General features: G+C 33.7%; 2 protein-coding genes across 2 annotated transcripts; one reads left to right on the top strand and one right to left on the bottom strand.

The window, feature by feature from the left end:
* The first annotated feature begins 4,670 nt into the window (after positions 1 to 4,670).
* On the top strand, positions 4,671 to 9,595 carry LOC139867144 (patatin-like protein 6). Its single transcript, XM_071855476.1, has 3 exons — positions 4,671 to 5,786; positions 8,168 to 8,443; positions 9,551 to 9,595. The coding sequence occupies exons 1-2, from the start codon at positions 4,671 to 4,673 to the stop codon at positions 8,435 to 8,437; spliced, it is 1,386 nt and encodes a 461-aa protein (XP_071711577.1). The 3' UTR covers positions 8,438 to 8,443; positions 9,551 to 9,595.
* A 4,431-nt stretch (positions 9,596 to 14,026) lies between these two features.
* On the bottom strand, positions 14,027 to 19,479 carry LOC139865844 (chorismate synthase 1, chloroplastic). Its single transcript, XM_071853949.1, has 12 exons — positions 19,144 to 19,479; positions 17,706 to 17,856; positions 17,458 to 17,534; positions 17,284 to 17,342; positions 16,976 to 17,059; positions 16,788 to 16,880; positions 15,994 to 16,206; positions 15,790 to 15,892; positions 15,171 to 15,265; positions 15,009 to 15,074; positions 14,547 to 14,631; positions 14,027 to 14,448 (listed from the first exon to the last, which is right to left on the bottom strand). Exons 1-12 carry the CDS (start codon positions 19,286 to 19,288, stop codon positions 14,297 to 14,299), a joined length of 1,323 nt encoding a protein of 440 aa, XP_071710050.1. The 5' UTR covers positions 19,289 to 19,479; the 3' UTR covers positions 14,027 to 14,296.
* Between the last annotated feature and the right edge of the window lie 1,439 nt (positions 19,480 to 20,918).

The raw sequence follows: 20,918 nt of genomic DNA, 5'->3' as shown, positions 1-20,918 counted from the left end.
ATCAAATAACATGTTTTTCTTCAACGGGAACCGAAATATCACGCTATTCCTATACCTCCATAAATACCAAACGACCGCAGCTATTATAGTGTATAATTTGTTCTTTACTTCCAATCTTTCTCGCCAATTGTCAAACCATCCGATCCACTCGGACCAATCTCTGAATAACTGCAAATCTATGTCCACCCATCTGCGAATCTTAGACCAAATATCTAATGCCATTTGACATTCGAATATAACTTGGTTGACGGTCTCGACGCCAAAGTTACATGACACACAACCAATTTGTTGGATCTCCACACAACGTCGTGATAAATTTAACCGGGTGGATAATGAAATGTCCCGTTCTTATTGATTAAAAACGTTCCATATTAATTGATTTCGTTGCGAGGTTTTGACCTCTATATGAGACGTTTTTCAAAGACTGCATTCATTTTTAAAACAAACCATAACCTTTATTTCATAAATAAAGGTTTAAAAAGCTTTACGTAGATTATCAAATAATGATAATCTAAAATATCCTGTTTACACACGACCATTACATAATGGTTTACAATACAAATATGTTACATCGAAATCAGTTTCTTGAATGCAGTTTTTACACAATATCGTACAAACATGGACTCCAAATCTTGTCCTTATTTTAGTATGCAACAGCGGAAGCTCTTAATATTCACCTGAGAATAAACATGCTTTAAACGTCAACAAAAATGTTGGTGAGTTATAGGTTTAACCTATATATATCAAATTGTAACAATAGACCACAAGATTTCATATTTCAATACACATCCCATACATAGAGATAAAAATCATTCATATGGTGAACACCTGGTAACCGACATTAACAAGATGCATATATAAGAATATCCCCATCATTCCGGGACACCCTTCGGATATGATATAAATTTCGAAGTACTAAAGCATCCGGTACTTTGGATGGGGTTTGTTAGGCCCAATAGATCTATCTTTAGGATTCGCGTCAATTAGGGTGTCTGTTCCCTAATTCTTAGATTACCAGACTTAATAAAAAGGGGCATATTCAATTTCGATAATTCAACCATAGAATGTAGTTTCACGTACTTGTGTCTATTTTGTAAATCATTTATAAAACCTGCATGTATTCTCATCCCAAAAATATTAGATTTTAAAAGTGGGACTATAACTCACTTTCACAGATTTTTACTTCGTCGGGAAGTAAGACTTGGCCACTGGTTGATTCACGAACCTATAACAATATATACATATATATCAAAGTATGTTCAAAATATATTTACAATACTTTTAATATATTTTGATGTTTTAAGTTTATTAAGTCAGCTGTCCTCGTTAGTAACCTACAACTAGTTGTCCACAGTTAGATGTACAGAAATAAATCGATAAATATTATCTTGAATCAATCCACGACCCAGTGTATACGTATCTCAGTATTGATCACAACTCAAACTATATATATTTTGGAATCAACCTCAACCCTGTATAGCTAACTCCAACATTCACATATAGAGTGTCTATGGTTGTTCCGAAATATATATAGATGTGTCGACATGATAGGTCGAAACATTGTATACGTGTCTATGGTATCTCAAGATTACATAATATACAATACAAGTTGATTAAGTTATGGTTGGAATAGATTTGTTACCAATTTTCACGTAGCTAAAATGAGAAAAATTATCCAATCTTGTTTTACCCATAACTTCTTCATTTTAAATCCGTTTTGAGTGAATCAAATTGCTATGGTTTCATATTGAACTCTATTTTATGAATCTAAACAGAAAAAGTATAGGTTTATAGTCGGAAAAATAAGTTACAAGTCGTTTTTGTAAAGGTAGTCATTTCAGTCGAAAGAACGACGTCTAGATGACCATTTTAGAAAACATACTTTCACTTTGAGTTTAACCATAATTTTTAGATATAGTTTCATGTTCATAATAAAAATCATTTTCTCAGAATAACAACTTTTAAATCAAAGTTTATCATAGTTTTTAATTAACTAACCCAAAACAGCCCGCGGTGTTACTACGACGGCGTAAATCCGGTTTTGCGGTGTTTTTCGTGTTTCCAGGTTTTAAATCATTAAGTTAGCATATTATATAGATATAGAACATGTATTTAGTTAATTTTAAAAGTCAAGTTAGAAGGATTAACTTTTGTTTGCGAACAAGTTTAGAATTAACTAAACTATGTTCTAGTGATTACGAGTTTAAACCTTCGAATAAGATAGCTTTATATGTATGAATCGAATGATGTTATGAACATCATTACTACCTTAAGTTCCTTGGATAAACCTACTGGAAAAGAGAAAAATGGATCTAGCTTCAACGGATCCTTGGATGGCTCGAAGTTCTTGAAGCAGAATCATGACACGAAAACAAGTTCAAGTAAGATCATCACTTGAAATAAGATTGTTATAGTTATAGAAATTGAACCAAAGTTTGAATATGATTATTACCTTGTATTAGAATGATAACCTACTGTAAGAAACAAAGATTTCTTGAGGTTGGATGATCACCTTACAAGATTGGAAGTGAGCTAGCAAACTTGAAAGTATTCTTGATTTTATGTAACTAGAACTTGTAGAATTTATGAAGAACACTTAGAACTTGAAGATAGAACTTGAGAGAGATCAATTAGATGAATAAAATTGAAGAATGAAAGTGTTTGTAGGTGTTTTTGGTCGTTGGTGTATGAATTAGATATAAAGGATATGTAATTTTGTTTTCATGTAAATAAGTCATGAATGATTACTCATATTTTTGTAATTTTATGAGATATTTCATGCTAGTTGCCAAATGATGGTTCCCACATGTGTTAGGTGACTCACATGGGCTGCTAAGAGCTGATCATTGGAGTGTATATACCAATAGTACATACATCTAAAAGCTGTGTATTGTACGAGTACGAATACGGGTGCATACGAGTAGAATTGTTGATGAAACTGAACGAGGATGTAATTGTAAGCATTTTTGTTAAGTAGAAGTATTTTGATAAGTGTATTGAAGTCTTTCAAAAGTGTATAAATACATATTAAAACACTACATGTATATACATTTTAACTGAGTCGTTAAGCCATCGTTAGTCGTTACATGTAAGTGTTGTTTTGAAACCTTTAGGTTAACGATCTTGTTAAATGTTGTTAACCCAATGTTTATAATATCAAATGAGATTTTAAATTATTATATTATCATGATATTATCATGTATGAATATCTCTTAATATGATATATATCCATTAAATGTCTTTACAACGATAATCGTTACATATATGTCTCGTTTAAAAATCATTAAGTTAGTAGTCTTGTTTTTACATATGTAGTTCATTGTTAATATACTTAATGATATGTTTACTTATCATAGTATCATGTTAAATATATATATATATCCATATATATGTCATCATATAGTTTTTACAAGTTTTAACGTTCGTGAATCACCGGTCAACTTGGGTGGTCAATTGTCTATATGAAACATATTTCAATTAATCAAGTCTTAACAAGTTTGATTGCTTAACATGTTGGAAACATTTAATCATGTAAATATCAATCTCAATTAATATATATAAACATGAAAAAGTTCGGGTCACTACAGATAATCTATCTAACGCCATCCTCCAAAGATGAATGTTGATTTTTCATAGATAACTTTAGATAGGAGATAATTCATAGATACAGAGGAAAACAACAAAGTCTACGACGTACTTGTGAGATTTTTCCAAAAATTCAAATCGATTGAATTAAACCTTGAAATCGATTACAATATACTCCATATGTAGCGATTAAACATTCTTGAAATCGATTAAGTATTCTTGTAAAGAATTCAGAGATAACGTCCACAACGCGATGTACGAAAGACGTCCTTTGGGGGAATTCAAAGGTAAAGGGGCAACCTTGTGTGCAATGATACACTCCACGGTAGACGAACTCCTTAGCTCTCGCTAAAAGTGGCAGACCACTACCACACGAGCTACAACACAAAGTTTATATACTCCGTATATATTTTAAAGTTGTAAAGATCCGGCTAACAACTATTTTTTGGAGAGAACTGAGTTTGCTAGTGTGAGTACGTGACTTCGAGTCCGAGTTTGGTGTGACTTTGAGTATTTGATGCAAGTATATAATACTTCTCTTTTCTTTAAAATAAAACTCTCTATAAACCTATATAATAATTAAATTAATTTAAGGAAAGAACAGACATGCTCTCCAGTCCCTTTGTCATGTTGCCCATCCTCCCATTTTCATCTTTATAAATAAACCCCAACCTTTTTGACTAAACCTCACACAATATTTCACATATATTGCTGCACATATACTCTCTGTTTCTCCAATTATATTTTATACTGTACTTATGAAATGAAACCCTTTTATTTATGTAACACTGGCGGGAGACTCGAGGTAACATTTTTATTAATTGGTCTGTGTTTTTCTGTTCAATTGATTAAATTTGGCAATTGATACACGCAATATTTAGGTGATTAAAAGCTATATTTTGTGCAGAAATTAAATGCAGATATATCTATGAAGATGTTAGTGTAGCTAACATTTTAATTTCAAGGAGCTTGTGTGTGAAGATATTGGTTGTTATCAATCATAAATAATCATTGGTGTAGTTTCTTTAAATAAAGAAAACAACTTCTTATTGATACACACAAAAAAAAAAAAAAGGAAAGATTATATGGCATCTAATCAATCGTCACTAGTGTCGTTACAAGAACCGAGTATCGATACCGACAAACTTAGCTACGAGATTTTTTCGATTCTCGAGAGCAAGTTTTTGTTCGGTTACGATGATCCGAAACTCTGGAAACCTAAACAGGTCATTCCAGAAGTTTCGGTTACAACAACGCCGGTATCGTCAGAAGATACCGGCGTTCATGCAGTTAAGAATCAAAGAGGAAAGATTTGTGTTCTCTCCATTGATGGTGGAGGAATGCAGAGTATTTTAGCCGGAAAAGCGCTTTCTTATTTAGAAAGCGCTTTAAAAGTTAAATCAGGAAATCAAAATGCAAGACTTGCAGATTATTTCGATGTCGCTGCCGGTACTGGAATCGGCGGTGTTTTCACCGCCATGTTGTTTGGTAGCGGCAGTGACAATCGTCCGCTTTTCAAAGCGGACGACACGTGGCGGTTTCTTGCCGAGCAAGGAAAGAAATTGTACGGACGGAAATCAAGTTCCGGTTTGGTTAAAAGGATTTTAAATGGAGGAAAAACTAGTACGTCCGAAGTGAATCGGACGACTGGATTTGAAGCGACGATTAAGGATAAATTTACAGTTAACGGACGCGATTTAACGTTGCGAAACACGTTAAAGCCCGTGTTGATTCCGTGTTACGATCTGTCCAGCTCAGCTCCGTTTTTATTCTCGAGAGCTGATGCTTTGGAAACAGATAGTTTTGACTTTCGTCTATGGGAGGTTTGTTGTGCCACGTCAGCGTTACCTGATTTATTTGAACCGGTTTCGATGAAATCGGTTGACGGAAAGACTCGTTGTGTGGCGGTTGATGGTTGTTTAGCTATGAGTAATCCTACAGCAGCTGCAATTACGCATGTGTTACATAATAAACAGGAGTTTCCGTTTGTGCGAGGGGTGGAGGATATTTTGGTAATTTCACTTGGTACTGGTCAGGTTTTAGAAGGGAGCTATGATTATAGTAAGGTAAAAGGGTGGAAGGCTAAACACTGGGCTCGACCCATGGCTCGTATTTCGGGTGATAGTTCTGCTGATATGGTTGACCATGCGGTTTCAATGGCGTTTGGTCAAAACCGTAGCAGTAATTATGTTCGTATTCAGGTATGTTATCAACTAATGTGGTTCATTTTTTGTTCATAACTGTTTACTTCATACAGACTATATCTTATGTTACTTTTGCAGACATATTTAAAATTGCAAACATAAACTTTATAGATAACCAACATTTTTGGTCAAAAGGTTGAAAAGGAGGATACTAGAATGTAGGCTTTTGATGATTTTTTTTAAAGATATACATTATACATTATATGGAAAATATCAAGTAAACAATATAAGTTAAGTTGCTTATGAGTAAAATATGTAAAACCTTGTTGGAAAATAAAATCAGTTCAAAACTATGTACCAGTACCAAGGTTGCAAAAGACGTGAGACGGGGTCGAGAGGTTCGAAACGGAAGTTGACCAAAGTTAGACTTTTAAATATATAAGTATATAAATGTATAGTATACATATTTAAAGGCAAAAACTTTAATTCTGACCATTAATTTAATACAAAAAGTTTAAACTAAAATACCACAAATTTGACCAATTTTACCGACTTTCTGGCTTTCCCGAATTTTGACAGACTTTGACCCGATTTTTTTTCAACTTTGACCCGAATTTTGACCGTTGACTGTCAAATTTTGACCGTTGACTGTCATATTAAATGGTTTTCTTTGAGACGCGACGGGGTAGTCACCAAACCGTCACAACGGGCGTCGCAACGGTCAACGCTTGAGACGGGATCTTTGGCAACAGTGCCAGTACCTCAATGTTTCCTAAATGTGTTTTAGGAATCATTATCCCTTTAACTATACTCGTATTGACTAATGATGATTAAAGTTAACATGCGACTAGGTGGGCTCATTTATTGTTTGTTTGTGGGTACAATATACATGGATTTTGTTATGATAATGTATGTCTTTAAAATGTTACAAAAAGTTGTAAATTACTTGGGGAGGGAGTTATTGAAATGGTCCCTTTAGAGAATGATTGTGCTTTGTTTTATACTTAGGTAACAACATGCCCTGTGTTTTTTAGGCTTTTCAATTAAATATATTAAAACAGTTTTTGTATCATTCTATGTCATCCAGCTATTACAGAGAACAAACTGTGGTGATTCATAGAACATTTTCTGTATGTGTTGCTTTCTTCGACAGATAGGCAATGCGGATATTATATGCATACGACAATCATTTTTCGTAGTCTTTTATCGCAATGCGGAAAACTATATTTCGCAGTTCATAACAAAATATGAATTTGTTGCCGTTATTGTTTTCTCGTTCGACGATTCTAGCTCTTTAAAACAAAATAAACAATACTAGTTCTTCATATATTCATAACATTTAGGTAGTAATATCTATTTATAACTGCAGATGGAGTACACTAGTTATAACTATGTATATATGTGTCTTTAAAACCTAAAAGAACCAAATAAACAGGGGGACCAAATGGGCTGTTTTTACAACTTTTTTCTTGATACTATTTGATTGTTTTTCCCAATTGCAGCAACTCCCTGTTTTAGACCAAGTGATTTTATGGTGTTGACATTTTGCCATATATAAAAGCTATTAATAGTTATGTTATGGGGCCTAGTATTTGCCCATACCCATATATCCTGTTTCTGGTAAAGATGCATGTAGTTATAATGTATCTTACATAATAGTGTATTGTCATACTCGAGTGGTTATTAATTATGAAACTTATGCAACATTTGAACTTGCTTCATGCATAGAGAAAAAGAAATAAAGATTGGTAAGGAAATGTATCATTTAAATGCTCCAAAATTAACTAAATTAGTATCATTATGAAAAAGTTTACAAGTTGCAAAATTGTATCATCATGCTCTGTGAATTTTCTAGTGAAATGTCTTAGGGCATGTTTACTTTCTACTTAATGATCTGTTTCCGAACAGTTCTTAATTTTAATTTAGTAAGTAAAATTGATGTCACTTTGTCACTTAATCTGAAAATTGGTCTGTTTCCAGTAGACATAGAATTAGACAGCCCTTCCCAAACGGAGGTAAATGGAAACATGACTTACTAAAGAAAGAAAGTAAACATCCCCTTAATCTATTTGTCATCATGTGTTACATTAGTGTTTTAAGTGAGGTTACTAGATCTGGAGCATGGACTAAATTTCTTGTCTTGTCATGTACTGATTATCTTTTCTAGAGGTGGCGAAACGAGTGGGTCATAAACGGGTCATATTAAGTATTGGTATGTTTTGGTTGACCCGTATACAATAATATGTAACTTGTCCGAATAAAATTATTTAATTGGTTATATCCATTAAAAATACTCGGTCAACTTTCAACTTGTTTGACCCGTTTTGAACGATTGTAAAATTTGACCCATTTGAGATTAAACCAAATTAACCCATTAATAAGTAAATAAGTCAGAACTGACAATTTTTAATCTGTCGCTTTCTTTGTTACTTTGTTAGGCAAACGGATCAAATATGGGTCGGTGTGGGGTAAATGTGGACTCTGATACTAGTCCCGGAAACATAAAGTTGCTAATGGGAATAGCTGATGAAATGTTGAGACAGAAAAACGTAGAGTCGGTGCTGTTTGGAGGTAAGAAGATCGGCGAGCAAACCAATTTTGAAAAACTTGATTGGTTTGCAGGCCAACTTGTGTTAGAGCATCAGAGGAGGAGTTGCAGGATAGCTCCCACTGTTGCCTTCAAGCAACCTACTCCTAAAACTACCTGAACAAAGGTGAACTTTTTTTTTCTACTTTCCTTTTCCATTTTTTAAGATATATCTATTTAGTACAGTTTTCAAGAAATATACAATACAATATACTACGTATATACTTTGGCTTTGTTACCTAAGACCATAAGGTGTCATCATTTCAAAGTCTAAAAAAGACTTTGAAATTGATAAAGTGGACTAGTGGTTAGGTGTCTATTTTCAAAGTTTTGGTGAAAGAAAATATTATTATTATGTAGACTAATAATAAAATGGAATAGTTAAATAAATGAAAAAATAAAAACCCTTCAAACCGATGTCTTTTTCATGATTTTAGAAAATGGACGCCGAAATCGACTTTGAGGCGGTGTCGATGGACCGTCGAATTCCGGCGTCCATTTCCAAGACATCGGAATCCACATACCGACACCGAGAGCTCTAAAAAAGATTGTCAAAAACATTTGTTCAATTAAAACACACATAACACTACCATTTATGTCGTTTTCTGTATGTGTCCCAAGAATCAAATGTTATAAACCAGCAATGCAGTACACAAACTAGGAGCCCCCCCTCACCCTCCACCGACAGAATGAGATTTGAACAAGGACATTTCTGTCATTTCATCAGCATTTTGTTTTTAGTTTCAGAAGCAATTTGTGGTCAACTTTGATTCATGTCATTGTATCATTTATATTTACTTATATAGTTATATATTTAGTCTTTTTATTTGGAAATTTTGGAAAAAAAAATGTTCCAATGGACTTTTTGTAGTCAACTTTTTTGTGGGGATGAAGGTAAAATGGGAAATAGACTTATTTGTAAGCCAAATTGAGAACAACACTTTCCTTTTTGACCTAAATTCTCTTATTCTACCTTTTGACTTATAAATTCAGCCTACAAAGTTTGCCCATTTTAATACTGAATTGTTAGATCATGATAGCATTTGTGGATTCCACTTTTTCTTATTGTGGAAACAGTTAATGAAATAGTGGTAGTTGATAGTCTTGACTCTTGATTTATAAAGCACTTGTTATCCAATGAAAATTGAAGATTACTAAAATGCCCCTATGAAAGTAAGCAAAATGTTTTATTATTATCAACTGTAATAATGTAAGTTTATTACTGTGAATGCAGGGGATGGTGGTCAAAAAGGCAAAGAAAAAAGTAGTACTAGTATATTAGTGCATACTCACTCCCACATCAACCAGCTTTATTTTGAAAGAGAAAGCAAATTGACAGAAAAGGACACTCAACTCAACTGTAAAAACCAGAAAAAAGGCCATTGTGTTTAATCCTTGGTGGGATTTGTTTTGCATGCCAACCATCTTTGTGTCCACTCTATCTTGCTTTTGTGTGTGTTTTACCTCAAGAGTGAAAAAAATATTTATACAAAGGGGTAAAAAAAAAATATAAAATAGTGAGTGTGTGTGGAAGTCTAGAATGCCAATTTTTTTTAAGGCCAGTGGAGCCTTTTTCTTATTATTATTTTTTTAGTTTTCTAGGCCTACTTGTTAAAATTTTGTGGTATTTTAGACTAGTGGGTACAATTGAATGGAAAATGCCTTGGTGTGGGACATTGTAATGTGACACCAAAGATCTTACTAGATTTGGAGTTGTATTTGTTTTGTCATGTTTATGATTATGGGCAGTTTCATGTCTTAAACTAACTTTTTTACTGTATAATGCTTTTTTTTTTTTTTTTTTTTTTTTTTTTTTGAAAGGCTTTTTACTGTATAATGCTTATCATGACTATTTGATTAAACCTTTGTCAAGTTTTCAGTAGTTAAATAATGGTAGGCATTAACATTATTCTTATTATTTTATTTATTTATTTGTACCAACAACTACTGAACGATAAGTGATTCATGAATCAGTAAATAGAATATGCTTATTGAACCTTCCATAATTATCTATCTACAGTCTGGAAACCCTTCGTGATGTACACCATCAAATAAGAGTAATTTACTTAGATCACTAGGTGATTATCGTGTGAAGACATTTTAAGAAAAATTTGGGGTGAGTTAACTATGACGTGAAAGTGTAATGTTTTGGAGGGATGCTATAAAGGAGTTTCGTGAAGAGGTTGGTGAAAATTTTTAATTGATGTAATAAAATATGATTGTTAATTGAGTAAGACTATATTAAATGATAAAATCCTAAAATAATAAATGACACCACCACAATAAAGGATGCCCCTTCTAACATGAAAAATAAAGCTCATAAGAGGTGTTGTGGGTAGAGATGTCAATTAACATTCAATCACTGGATACGAAGGATCAAAATAGATGAATATTGGATATGAATTTGAATACATATATTTATTGGATCGGATATGAATGTCAAGTTGTAATTTATGGATAAACTAGAATTTCCTTGAAATGCTTAAATATATAAACATGTAAGATCATTCTCAACTATAACATACTTCCTCCCCGGGACATACCGTCACATCAACTTTTTCTCTCATCTCTTCCTCATCACATATACATCACATACCACTACCCCACAAAATTAATTAAATAAATTTAAGGTACAAGTATTCAAGCTATAATACAACTTCAAACAACACATTTTCTCTCCATTCTCGTCCTCATTTATGATTCATAAAGAATTGTTTCAGGGTGAGGCAAAAAAGAGAGTTTGAAGACGGGGTGAGGGTATGAGATTGCCATTGGAGCCCTCGAACACATGGCATGAGGACAGAGTGAGGGCATGACCGAAGTGCTCTAATATACAAATAAAAAATATGTCACTATAGCAACTCTCATACTCCGTAGTATATAGTAGTACTTCATTCGATTTAAACATAATCCTTTCACCTTTTTATCGCATTATATATTTAATATTTTTATTTTTCTTTATATTTTCCTTTTTATTCTTAGTTGTTGCCTTTGGATCGTGTATTTATATGTCTACACACGTTACGATAGACTATAGTCAAACATATTATTTAGAACATCTAGTACGTTACAATTTATTTTCAAGTAATTATATACTTTTATAATAAGTTATGACTTTTAGTAGTATTAACCTGATAAAAAACTTCTAACAATGAATTATCACATGGATATCTATTAACCCCATTGATTAAACTAATGAATTAATTGAATATGGATATGGATGAATTAAAAATTAAATAGATATGAATATGAATAAAATTTTGGTTAGTAGATATAAATGTGAATATGATATAATTCTGTCCATTATCATTCCTAGTTGATGACGTTATTTTCCGCCATCTAGCCAAACAACGCTCATTACGTGTACCGAAAATGAGGGCGCAAGTGTATGCAAATGATATCTTAAAATTTTTTAATAGCATTTCCTATGATTATAACAACTTATTACATAGTGGATGTGTTTGGTATAAAGATGCTTCATTATTTCATTATTATATGAGACAAGATTTTCTAATAAATTATCCGTGACTCGAATCCATTGATAATATATATTTTTATATATTTAATATTTAAAAGAATGATTTCCAACGAAACTGGTTCACATCAAATCACTTCGCTTCATACCTATCACCTGTGAGGTACCGACGTTTATCAATAGTGGATAATGATATATACACAACCTTTTTTTATTATGTACACAATTAACATGCTTTACAGTGTTGTACAACACAGTAAAGCATGTTGGTTGTGTACATAACAAAAAAAGTTGTATACATATCATTTCCCTTATCAATAATACATATACGACTTTAAGTTTAGTCTAGTATTATCATTAAAGAATCTTACGGAGTATAAATTTTTAAAATACTTCCAAACACGTTAAAACTTAAAACATTCTTCAACCACGTTATTTGATTTGTTACTTTTACCCAAATATATCAAATGATCTTTTATCAACTTTGTAAAAGTTATCCTACAATAAAGTACGGAGTATAAAACAACGAAATAATCAAAGTGATATGAAAAATGGGTAGGTCTAGAAAAGGAAATTAGTGTCCTTTTATAGGGTAAAATGAGAGTAAAAAAATAGAGAAAAACATTTAATGAGGGCCATTACGAGTACTGTTTATGATGTCAAAGTCACCCAAAAGAGGTTAGTAAATGCAGTGGTGGTAATCATATATTCCTCCATCTTCAATCTTCAAATTATAGAGCTAGAACAAATAGCATAAAATATATCATAGCATAGCATCCACTTTGTGTCTCCAAAACCACTACCATCACTTATTTTTTTTTTTTGAAAAGCAAGAAATTTGTATTATAACATCACGAGACATTTACACTGTTCGATGCTAAGCATCAGAGAATACAACTCGAAGGGTTTGCGAAGGAAGCAAACCCGAGCACGAATACGAATTACATACAAGCTATAACACAACTAATTATACATTAAGGTAGACGCTTGGGTTGTTTATCCAATCAAGCCACTCAATTTTGTGTTTCGGTTTTGCTCTATTGGCGATCCACTCGAACGATTTGGTTTGGATTTCATTGAAAGCAACCGGAACGTTCCATATTTTGTCGTTGAATACCTTGTTGTTCCTGTTCTTCCAAATATGATAAGTAGTTACCCATTCCACCGCTTGCCAAATCAATTTCCCGTTCCATATAACACAACCATCACTTATTTTTATCCTACCTTTTACTTTCAATCAATTTACCTGTAACTTTTGATGAATAAATTAATCGAAGTTGTTCAAGCAAATTGATGTTAATTAAGATAATTAAATAAACGAAGTGTTGGCACATTCATCATTTTATGTGATTATATTCGATATTGTGACCAAAATAAGTATGATTATATTATTGCCAGGATTTGCCACTCATTTTGTTAGTATCTACATAATATATAGTGAAACACAATAACACAAATGATGGTTCATTGTTGTCTTTGTAGCATGGTTATTTTTTTTTTAAAGTTTACGACATCGATAAACGAACTAGTCTTCAAAAAACCGTAAAGAAGGTACCCAAAATAAACAATAAGAAAGATTAGTAACCATCTAAAACGAAACAAATAAAGACGGGAAACGCACAACAAAATCACTGGCTCAAATATCTTTGATGAACACGGAAATTGGTCCATGTCAGCTCCTTGCACCGGCCTTGCTTTCCTTTGCTCTTTGGGTCTTCCGGAAAGCCATTGGATGACCATCGGGATTAAAATAATTCCTTTTAACGGTCTCAGCGGCCATCTTGGTTATCGTGTATCGATGTCGTAGTGAGCTCTTCTTAGGTTTTGTACTAGTCGAACTCGTTAGTTTTCTCGTTGTTCCTTTGTAAGTTTTAGAGATTCTCTTTTGGTTTGTGATAACGGTTTTTTTCGCTGAAAAAAGTTTTTTTTTAGATTACGTTTAATATTAAAATTCATGATTTTAATGAATAAACATTCTTAGGGTATTTGAAAAAGAAAATGCGATTATTGAAAATGAATATTAACATAATTAATTCAAGATAATTTACATCTATCTTAAACTACTTTAACTACTGTATAATCTTAAACTAAAGGCCCTAGTTAACAATCTCTTTTTTTAGTTCATCATCAAAAGTAGCTATACGGTAAATTATTGGAAAATTTAGTTGTAAGAATGAATAAGAGGCGGCCTTTCAAAAAAAAAAAAAAAAAAAAAAAAAAAAAAAAAAATTTAAATAGAGTTATAAACCACTCTTAATTATTGAAAAATTCCAGAGTTATTCTGTAGGAAGAATCAAAATAATAACACAAACCAAAACTACAGCCAATACAAGTCCGATTCTTAATGGTGACTATGGGGAAGGTGAACAATTACCAGAACTTTAACAATGGAAGATGGCCCATATGTAGTTACAATTGAGAAGGTTTTACAAAATAATATAAATATCTGGGTTCGCCTTAAGGACATGGGGCCATGGGGGAATCAGGGTCGAGCCTTGTGAGCATTTAAAGCGATACACCACTGTGTTCGAGTCTGGGTACGGGCTTCAATGGCTCCTGGAAATCAGGATTGATGGGGAACAACTGACACTGAGCGTATTGTGCGAGTAGCTGGTCAACCAGCACTAACGCCACTGATGCTTCCACCATAGGAACCGCTGCACCATCATCCAACCGAAAGTAAATACACACAGACGCATATACATACATGTATAAATAATTTTGGTTTCATTATTTTTAAAATTTGGGTACAAACCTCTTGGAACAACACAGGGATCATGTCTACCACGGGCGAGAAGTTCTGTTTCCTTTTTATCTCTGGTCACCGTGTATTGCTTCTTCTGCAATACATTACAATACTTACGGATTTAATAAAGCAGTTTTAATTTAAATTAATACTGAAAACAAAATTCTCTTGCAACATAGTATGCACCAGTAGAAGCAATATAACTTTATACAGAAAAAGTTTAGATGAATTTTGGTATCTCAATTTTCTTTTTCAAGGGTTAAACTTCATTTATAGACAAGTTCAATTATATGTTTTATATAATTTGTTACTGTTTGACGGGATTCCATACACTGCACATCGATATTAAAAAATGACTGATGACAGTTCATAGATGCTTATGCTTTTGCAGCTGCAAAACATGGTAATATAAGTTGCAGCTGGTAAGAAAAGGGCATTAGAACATGTATCGAAAAAAGGAATCTGTCTTACACTGATAGTCGAAGTTGGTTTGAATGCTATTCTCATATTTATGATCTCTCCATTGGATATGCCACCCTGCAAATAAGCATAAAAAAAGGTGACTACGTACATGTTCTAATTGCAATCTGAGTGCCCCTCGTAAACTGACTGACCAGAGTTTGCCAAAGATACCTGTATCCCACCCGAACGGTTCGTTCTTGTCCTGACCCGTCCATCTTCATTAGTAAAAAACTCATCATTATGCTCACTACCAGTCAAAAAGGTACCTATATATTTTAACATTCATAAGAAATCAGGAAAAAAAAACACAATCACATATGTACAAACATCAGAGACGAACTGCCTTCAGCTACCAATTTGTATCAATAAAACTTGGTAGTGACCAACCATACTGCATAGAGGTGGTATTGTTGACCCAGTGATTTATATTTTCTATCATCTCAAATGGGTAAAATAAAAACTTGTAAAAAAAGAGTAGCTAAACAGTTGATGAGGGCCGTATGATTGAAAATCGTACAAAGTCAACTTTGAATACATACAACCTCCTAAATTGTTTTATTTCAATGATTTTAAATAATGATGTTTTTACACGTATTTTATGCATTAAATTTTTGAACATGGTTTGTAAAATAATCACAAAAGCGTATGAAGGACAACTTAAACCAATCCATACCGATTTGACCCAAAAGACGGTCATTTCAACACAATTCCGATTTGAACAAATATGCAACCTACACGACCTGCCCATCGTACCTCTAATACTGAAAGATATCTAGTGATGCCACAATACCTGCAAATCCACTGCCAAACTCAAAGCCCTTGGTTGCAGGTAATGACAAAGCAGCCTTAGCCAACTCAGCTTCAAGTTTGTCAAAAACTGGCGACCCAAGTCCCTGACATGTTAATGTTGAAATATTAATCACAAATATGGGAGTTTGAACACGGACACACAGTAACACAAACAAGCATAGTGTAAAACAGATGTATCTCTTACACGTGGGAGGTTTCTGACAATACAAGTAACTACACCGCCAACAGAATCACCTTTCACTCGTACAGCATCAATAGCAGCAATCATTTTCTCTGCATACTCAGGATCTGGGCACCTAGCAATGTTGCTTTCTACCTGCTCAAGGGTTAATGTTTCATGATCCACTAGGTCCTCTGGAAGTACAATCTTGTGAGCTTGAGAGACATAAGCAAGAATCTGGTAAAACAGATAACAACTTCGTTAGAAATAAGTCTATGATAAATTATGATAATTTGAAATTCTTTGTGCATATAGTAACAACAACCGAATATGACTTGTAATTAACTATTCTACTAGGCTCTAAATAGGAAGACACTCCACCAAACTTGTTGAAAGCTCAGTTCTTTTTTTTATCATTCGGAGGTGTTACTAGAGTTTTGCTTGGTTATTTGGCGGTACGTTTTATGTTGAAACGTTAAAGATAAAATGAGCACATGGACATTCTAATTTATTGTTAAATTCTTTAAAATTAGAACTTAACATGTCATGATATATTCACTATGATGAAAAGATATTTTAAGACAGATAATATGTATTTTTTTTAGTTGATTGTCGTCTATGACCTCAATACTTTTTTTTTTCTTCCTAATATAAACTATAAGTCACATAATTATCAGTGTCATGGTACACCCAAAATACCATTAATTAACAAAATGGTCTACTGAGATATAAGAAAGATGCATCTCCATTTCTACAAGTACATCTGGCACCCCAATAATACTAATAATGTTCACATATGAAGATGCAAGTAAACACACCTCAACTCCTGAATATAACTTGAGAATCTTCTTGGCAATAGCGCCAGCGGCAACTCGCCCAATTGTCTCTCTAGCTGATGATCGACCACCACCCTACATTACATTAACAAGTTTTGACAGATTGTTTAAGTATTCAAGAGGAATGCCTTACTAATAATAGCTTCATATGTGGCTGGAAAAATGTGTACCTCCACTGATCTTGTGCCATACTTGAAGTCATAAGTTGCATCAGCGTGAGAGGGTCTATAAGCCATTGACATTTCACTGTAATCCTGATAATAATTACAATAATTAATATTCTGCGACCCTCAAATGCCAATGGGAGAAGTCCACTTTTATTCAATAATTACAGAAAGAAGTATGACTACATCCCATGTATTCTAAGTTCTAACGAGTTAAAAATTAACAATTAATTGTGGCAGGTTTTCATCCTAGCATGTTAACCGATTACTACAGTCCCTGGGTAAATTATATACAAGACCATATGAGTACTCACTTTTCCCCTTTGGTCTGTATTGGGTACGTTGATCATGATTGGAGTTCCGGTAGTAAATCCTGCATTGAAGCACCGAACATAAGTCTTCGAAAAGATCTTATCATCGATTCCTTTAATATAGATAGGACAACAAAACCCAATAATCATGTGAGGAGGTTATTATTACACACTTACCATCTGCAACACCTGATGATATGGTGGCTGTGTCAGTTTCCTTTCTAGGCGTAGTAATCCGGCTCTGACCTGGCCTCCTATAAAACGAAGGTTATAAAAAAAGAACATTTACTAAAAGAGCCAAACATGAATATCCATGTGCATTGTACAACACGAAAAGAGAGAAAAAAAGGGTGACACAGAAGATTGGTCATCATCATTTAAACAAGTTAATTGTTAAGTGCAGTGAACGACGAGTAGGATAATACCTTCTGTCAAGATCAAATTGTAGATCAGCTTCTGAAAGAGGAAGTCTAGGAGGGCAACCATCAACCACACAACCAACTAAACCTCCATGAGATTCACCATACGTTGTAACACGAAAGAAGTTTCCATATGAACTTCCAGCAGCCTTAATCTCTGTTTATATGCAAGGCCATCAGTTTTTACTTTATAAATGTATAAAAGTTCAGCAACATAGAGGTAACTAGAAACTAATATATCAAACTTTTTAATTTACAGAATAAGATGGTAGACCAAGGTGAACCAATTTTGTATGAATGATGATCAATCCTAGATTAGAGTTTAATCTAATCAAGGATTGAGTGCAATGAGGGGTGGAATAAGGTGTTGATAATGTTTATGGGACTTTATGATCGTCTTTCACTAACATTGAGTGATCAATCACCATGTCCGGGTCTTGATGGAATTACCTTAGCCAAAGTTATGATAACTCCTCAGGTAAAGGCACGAGTGAATCACAAAGGCTGGAGCAATCGCACAGAATCAACAACCTAAAATGAGAGGCCAAGCTCCCTATTTATAGGTTTGAAATCTTCGCGGACGCAATATCTGCGCACACCTTAATGAACCGCAGTAACTATGCGGGACATCTTCGCAGTCTCGAGTTTATGCGGGCTTCCGCAATGCAACAGTGCAGAATACGCGGTTGTTATTTATTTGCGCACATCTGTTTGCACTTGCTTTTGTTTTGCCTTTTGCACTTAAAATATGCATATACATGCCTATGTATATGATCAAATGACATCCGCAACCTTTCCATATATAAACTAGAGCCACACAGCTTTGGTAGAAAGGCAACTTACAATTTTAGGTATAAAAATGTAGGGAGATTCTTCTGTCTGCAAGCATCACAGTCTACGGTGAAACTTAGAAATTGTACTTACTTATTTATATTATCAGGATCCATATATTTATATTAGTTACTTAACCCTTTTGCTCACAGGTGACTAAATCCATAGCCTTGATAGCAAAAAGCTAACTTTCAAGCATCAAAACAGCGCTGGTAATGCCTCTAGACGGATTTTTTAAAATTAAAAGTACAATACAAAAACAAACTACAGTAAGTGCACATTTGCATCATTTCAAAGAAAATCGAAAACTTATCTTCACCTAATAGCTGTTCATTTCAAACTAGATATAGATATTCTTACAGAATGTAATGATTGAGCAAGCAAGTTTACATATAAATGACTAGCTGTGCTAATTGAATCTACAAAATCAAGCATGCCTAAGCTAATTAAACCTAATAGCAATCAACATGTCCAATATTCATAATTCAATCAAATGAAGTCAACTGTCTTGTGCTAATCAAGTTCATCAATCACAATTCAGAACACTAGCAACAAAATCAAATATATAAATGTAAATATATACATATAGAAGGCTACAAAAATTGGGAGTTACCGAATGTTTTAGCGCGTGATCGGCGATTAGTTGAGATTTGAAGAACAGCAGGCCGTAGATCGGAATTACGTACGGAACCTAAACGTGAAAGTTCATCGGAAGATAAAGCTCCGATGAAGGATTTGGTAGAAAGAGAAGACGCCATTTGATTTGAACTGAAGGTGCGGTAGGTGTGTTTGTGTAGACTTATATATACATGTGTGTGTATGTATATGTACTTATGTATATGTATACGGTAGGTATGCGTATATGCCTTGTTGTGTGGGGGTTGGTAAGAGGGGAAACAGCCACCTACCCAAACCTATCTACACCACGAGGAACGAGTTAGTTGACTCGACCGAGTTGACTCGCACGCTTATATTTTCAATTTAGATTTTACTACTCGGGTTTTTTTTTCCAGACTACTTATAGTTGTAGACTTTCTATTTAAAGTAAGTTTCGAAAGTCAAATTTTAAATAGCCACCATCAGGCCCGGCCCAATGGGGGTGCAAGGGGAACATCTGCACAGGGCCCAACAGTAGTAGGGGCCCACTATTTTCAGATATGCCGGCCCAATATTTTTCACATATAGAACCAAAATGGGCATCTGCACAGGGCCCAACAGTAGTAGGGGCCCACTATTTTCAGATATGCCGGCCCAATATTTTTCACATATAGAACCAAAATGTTAAGCCCGAGAGTTTTAGAAGTGCAATGAGAAATCAGGTTCAAGGAATTAATCCAATTTATTATCATATTGAATACAGCTAGTAGCCTTTGATTTTATAGAGTATATATTCATGGTACTACACCGATGTGGGATACAAGTAAACTATAGTTGAAAATTATGGCAGTTGAATGGCAAAAATTGCATGGTTGTGAGTTCGATGGTCCATCTACAATTAAATAACAGCTTTATTATACTAGACTACAATACAATATACAATACCTTCTATTAGTATATGAGTATATCAGTTTAACAACATGGTTATTCTGAAAAATGCAATCTCAAACCCTTTGTATTTAATTTGTTAACTTAAATTAAAACTTAGAACTAGGTAAACTTATTAGAAATATTTTGAATGTACACTTTTAAATTAAAAGAAACATTACAATGTTCTGCAATTTAATAGAGTATATTTGTTGTGCAATTTTATAGTGTATAATTTGTTGTGACTTCCCGTTCCATCATCTGGCTTATGTTCTCGGGACCGTCCCTGTCGACGAAGGGGCTTTTTTTGGGACTCGCTCAGGGCACTAAAAATGTCAGGACCGGCCCTGGCCACCATATATGTGTGCCTTTAAGCTTATATCAATACCTCTATCTATGTTGGCCTTAACACGTAATAAGGTCTAAGTGCCAAACCACATGTTTACCAATCAATTGGGCGGTTACACCAATGAAGTTGCCTAAACTTTGGTAGCGACGGAGCTTGAACACTAATATTGAGGGGGTAAAAAAACTCAATAAAAACATGTAGTCTCTTATATATAAATAAAATCTATAAATTTCATGTATTATACGTTTAATTTAAGAGGATACACAATCTTTCATTGAAAAACTGTATGCTAGAAGTCAAAGTTTTAATTTGACGGGGCCAATATTTGAATTTAACATATTTTATCCCTAAAATTATAAAAATTGCTATTAAGGACAAAATTTGTTGGGGGACCATGGCACCCACCTGGCCTTTAAATCCTCCGTCACTGTTTGGTAGTCGATTCGCACTATTCGATATGTTTTGGATTTTGGTTCAAAGCACTTTCAATCGTATCGTGTTGCCTTGCTTAATCG

Source organism: Rutidosis leptorrhynchoides, chromosome 9 (genome assembly GCF_046630445.1).
Source record: "Rutidosis leptorrhynchoides isolate AG116_Rl617_1_P2 chromosome 9, CSIRO_AGI_Rlap_v1, whole genome shotgun sequence".
In the NCBI taxonomy this organism is placed as follows: domain Eukaryota; kingdom Viridiplantae; phylum Streptophyta; class Magnoliopsida; order Asterales; family Asteraceae; genus Rutidosis; species Rutidosis leptorrhynchoides.
This window is presented reverse-complemented; position numbering and strand designations above follow the sequence as displayed.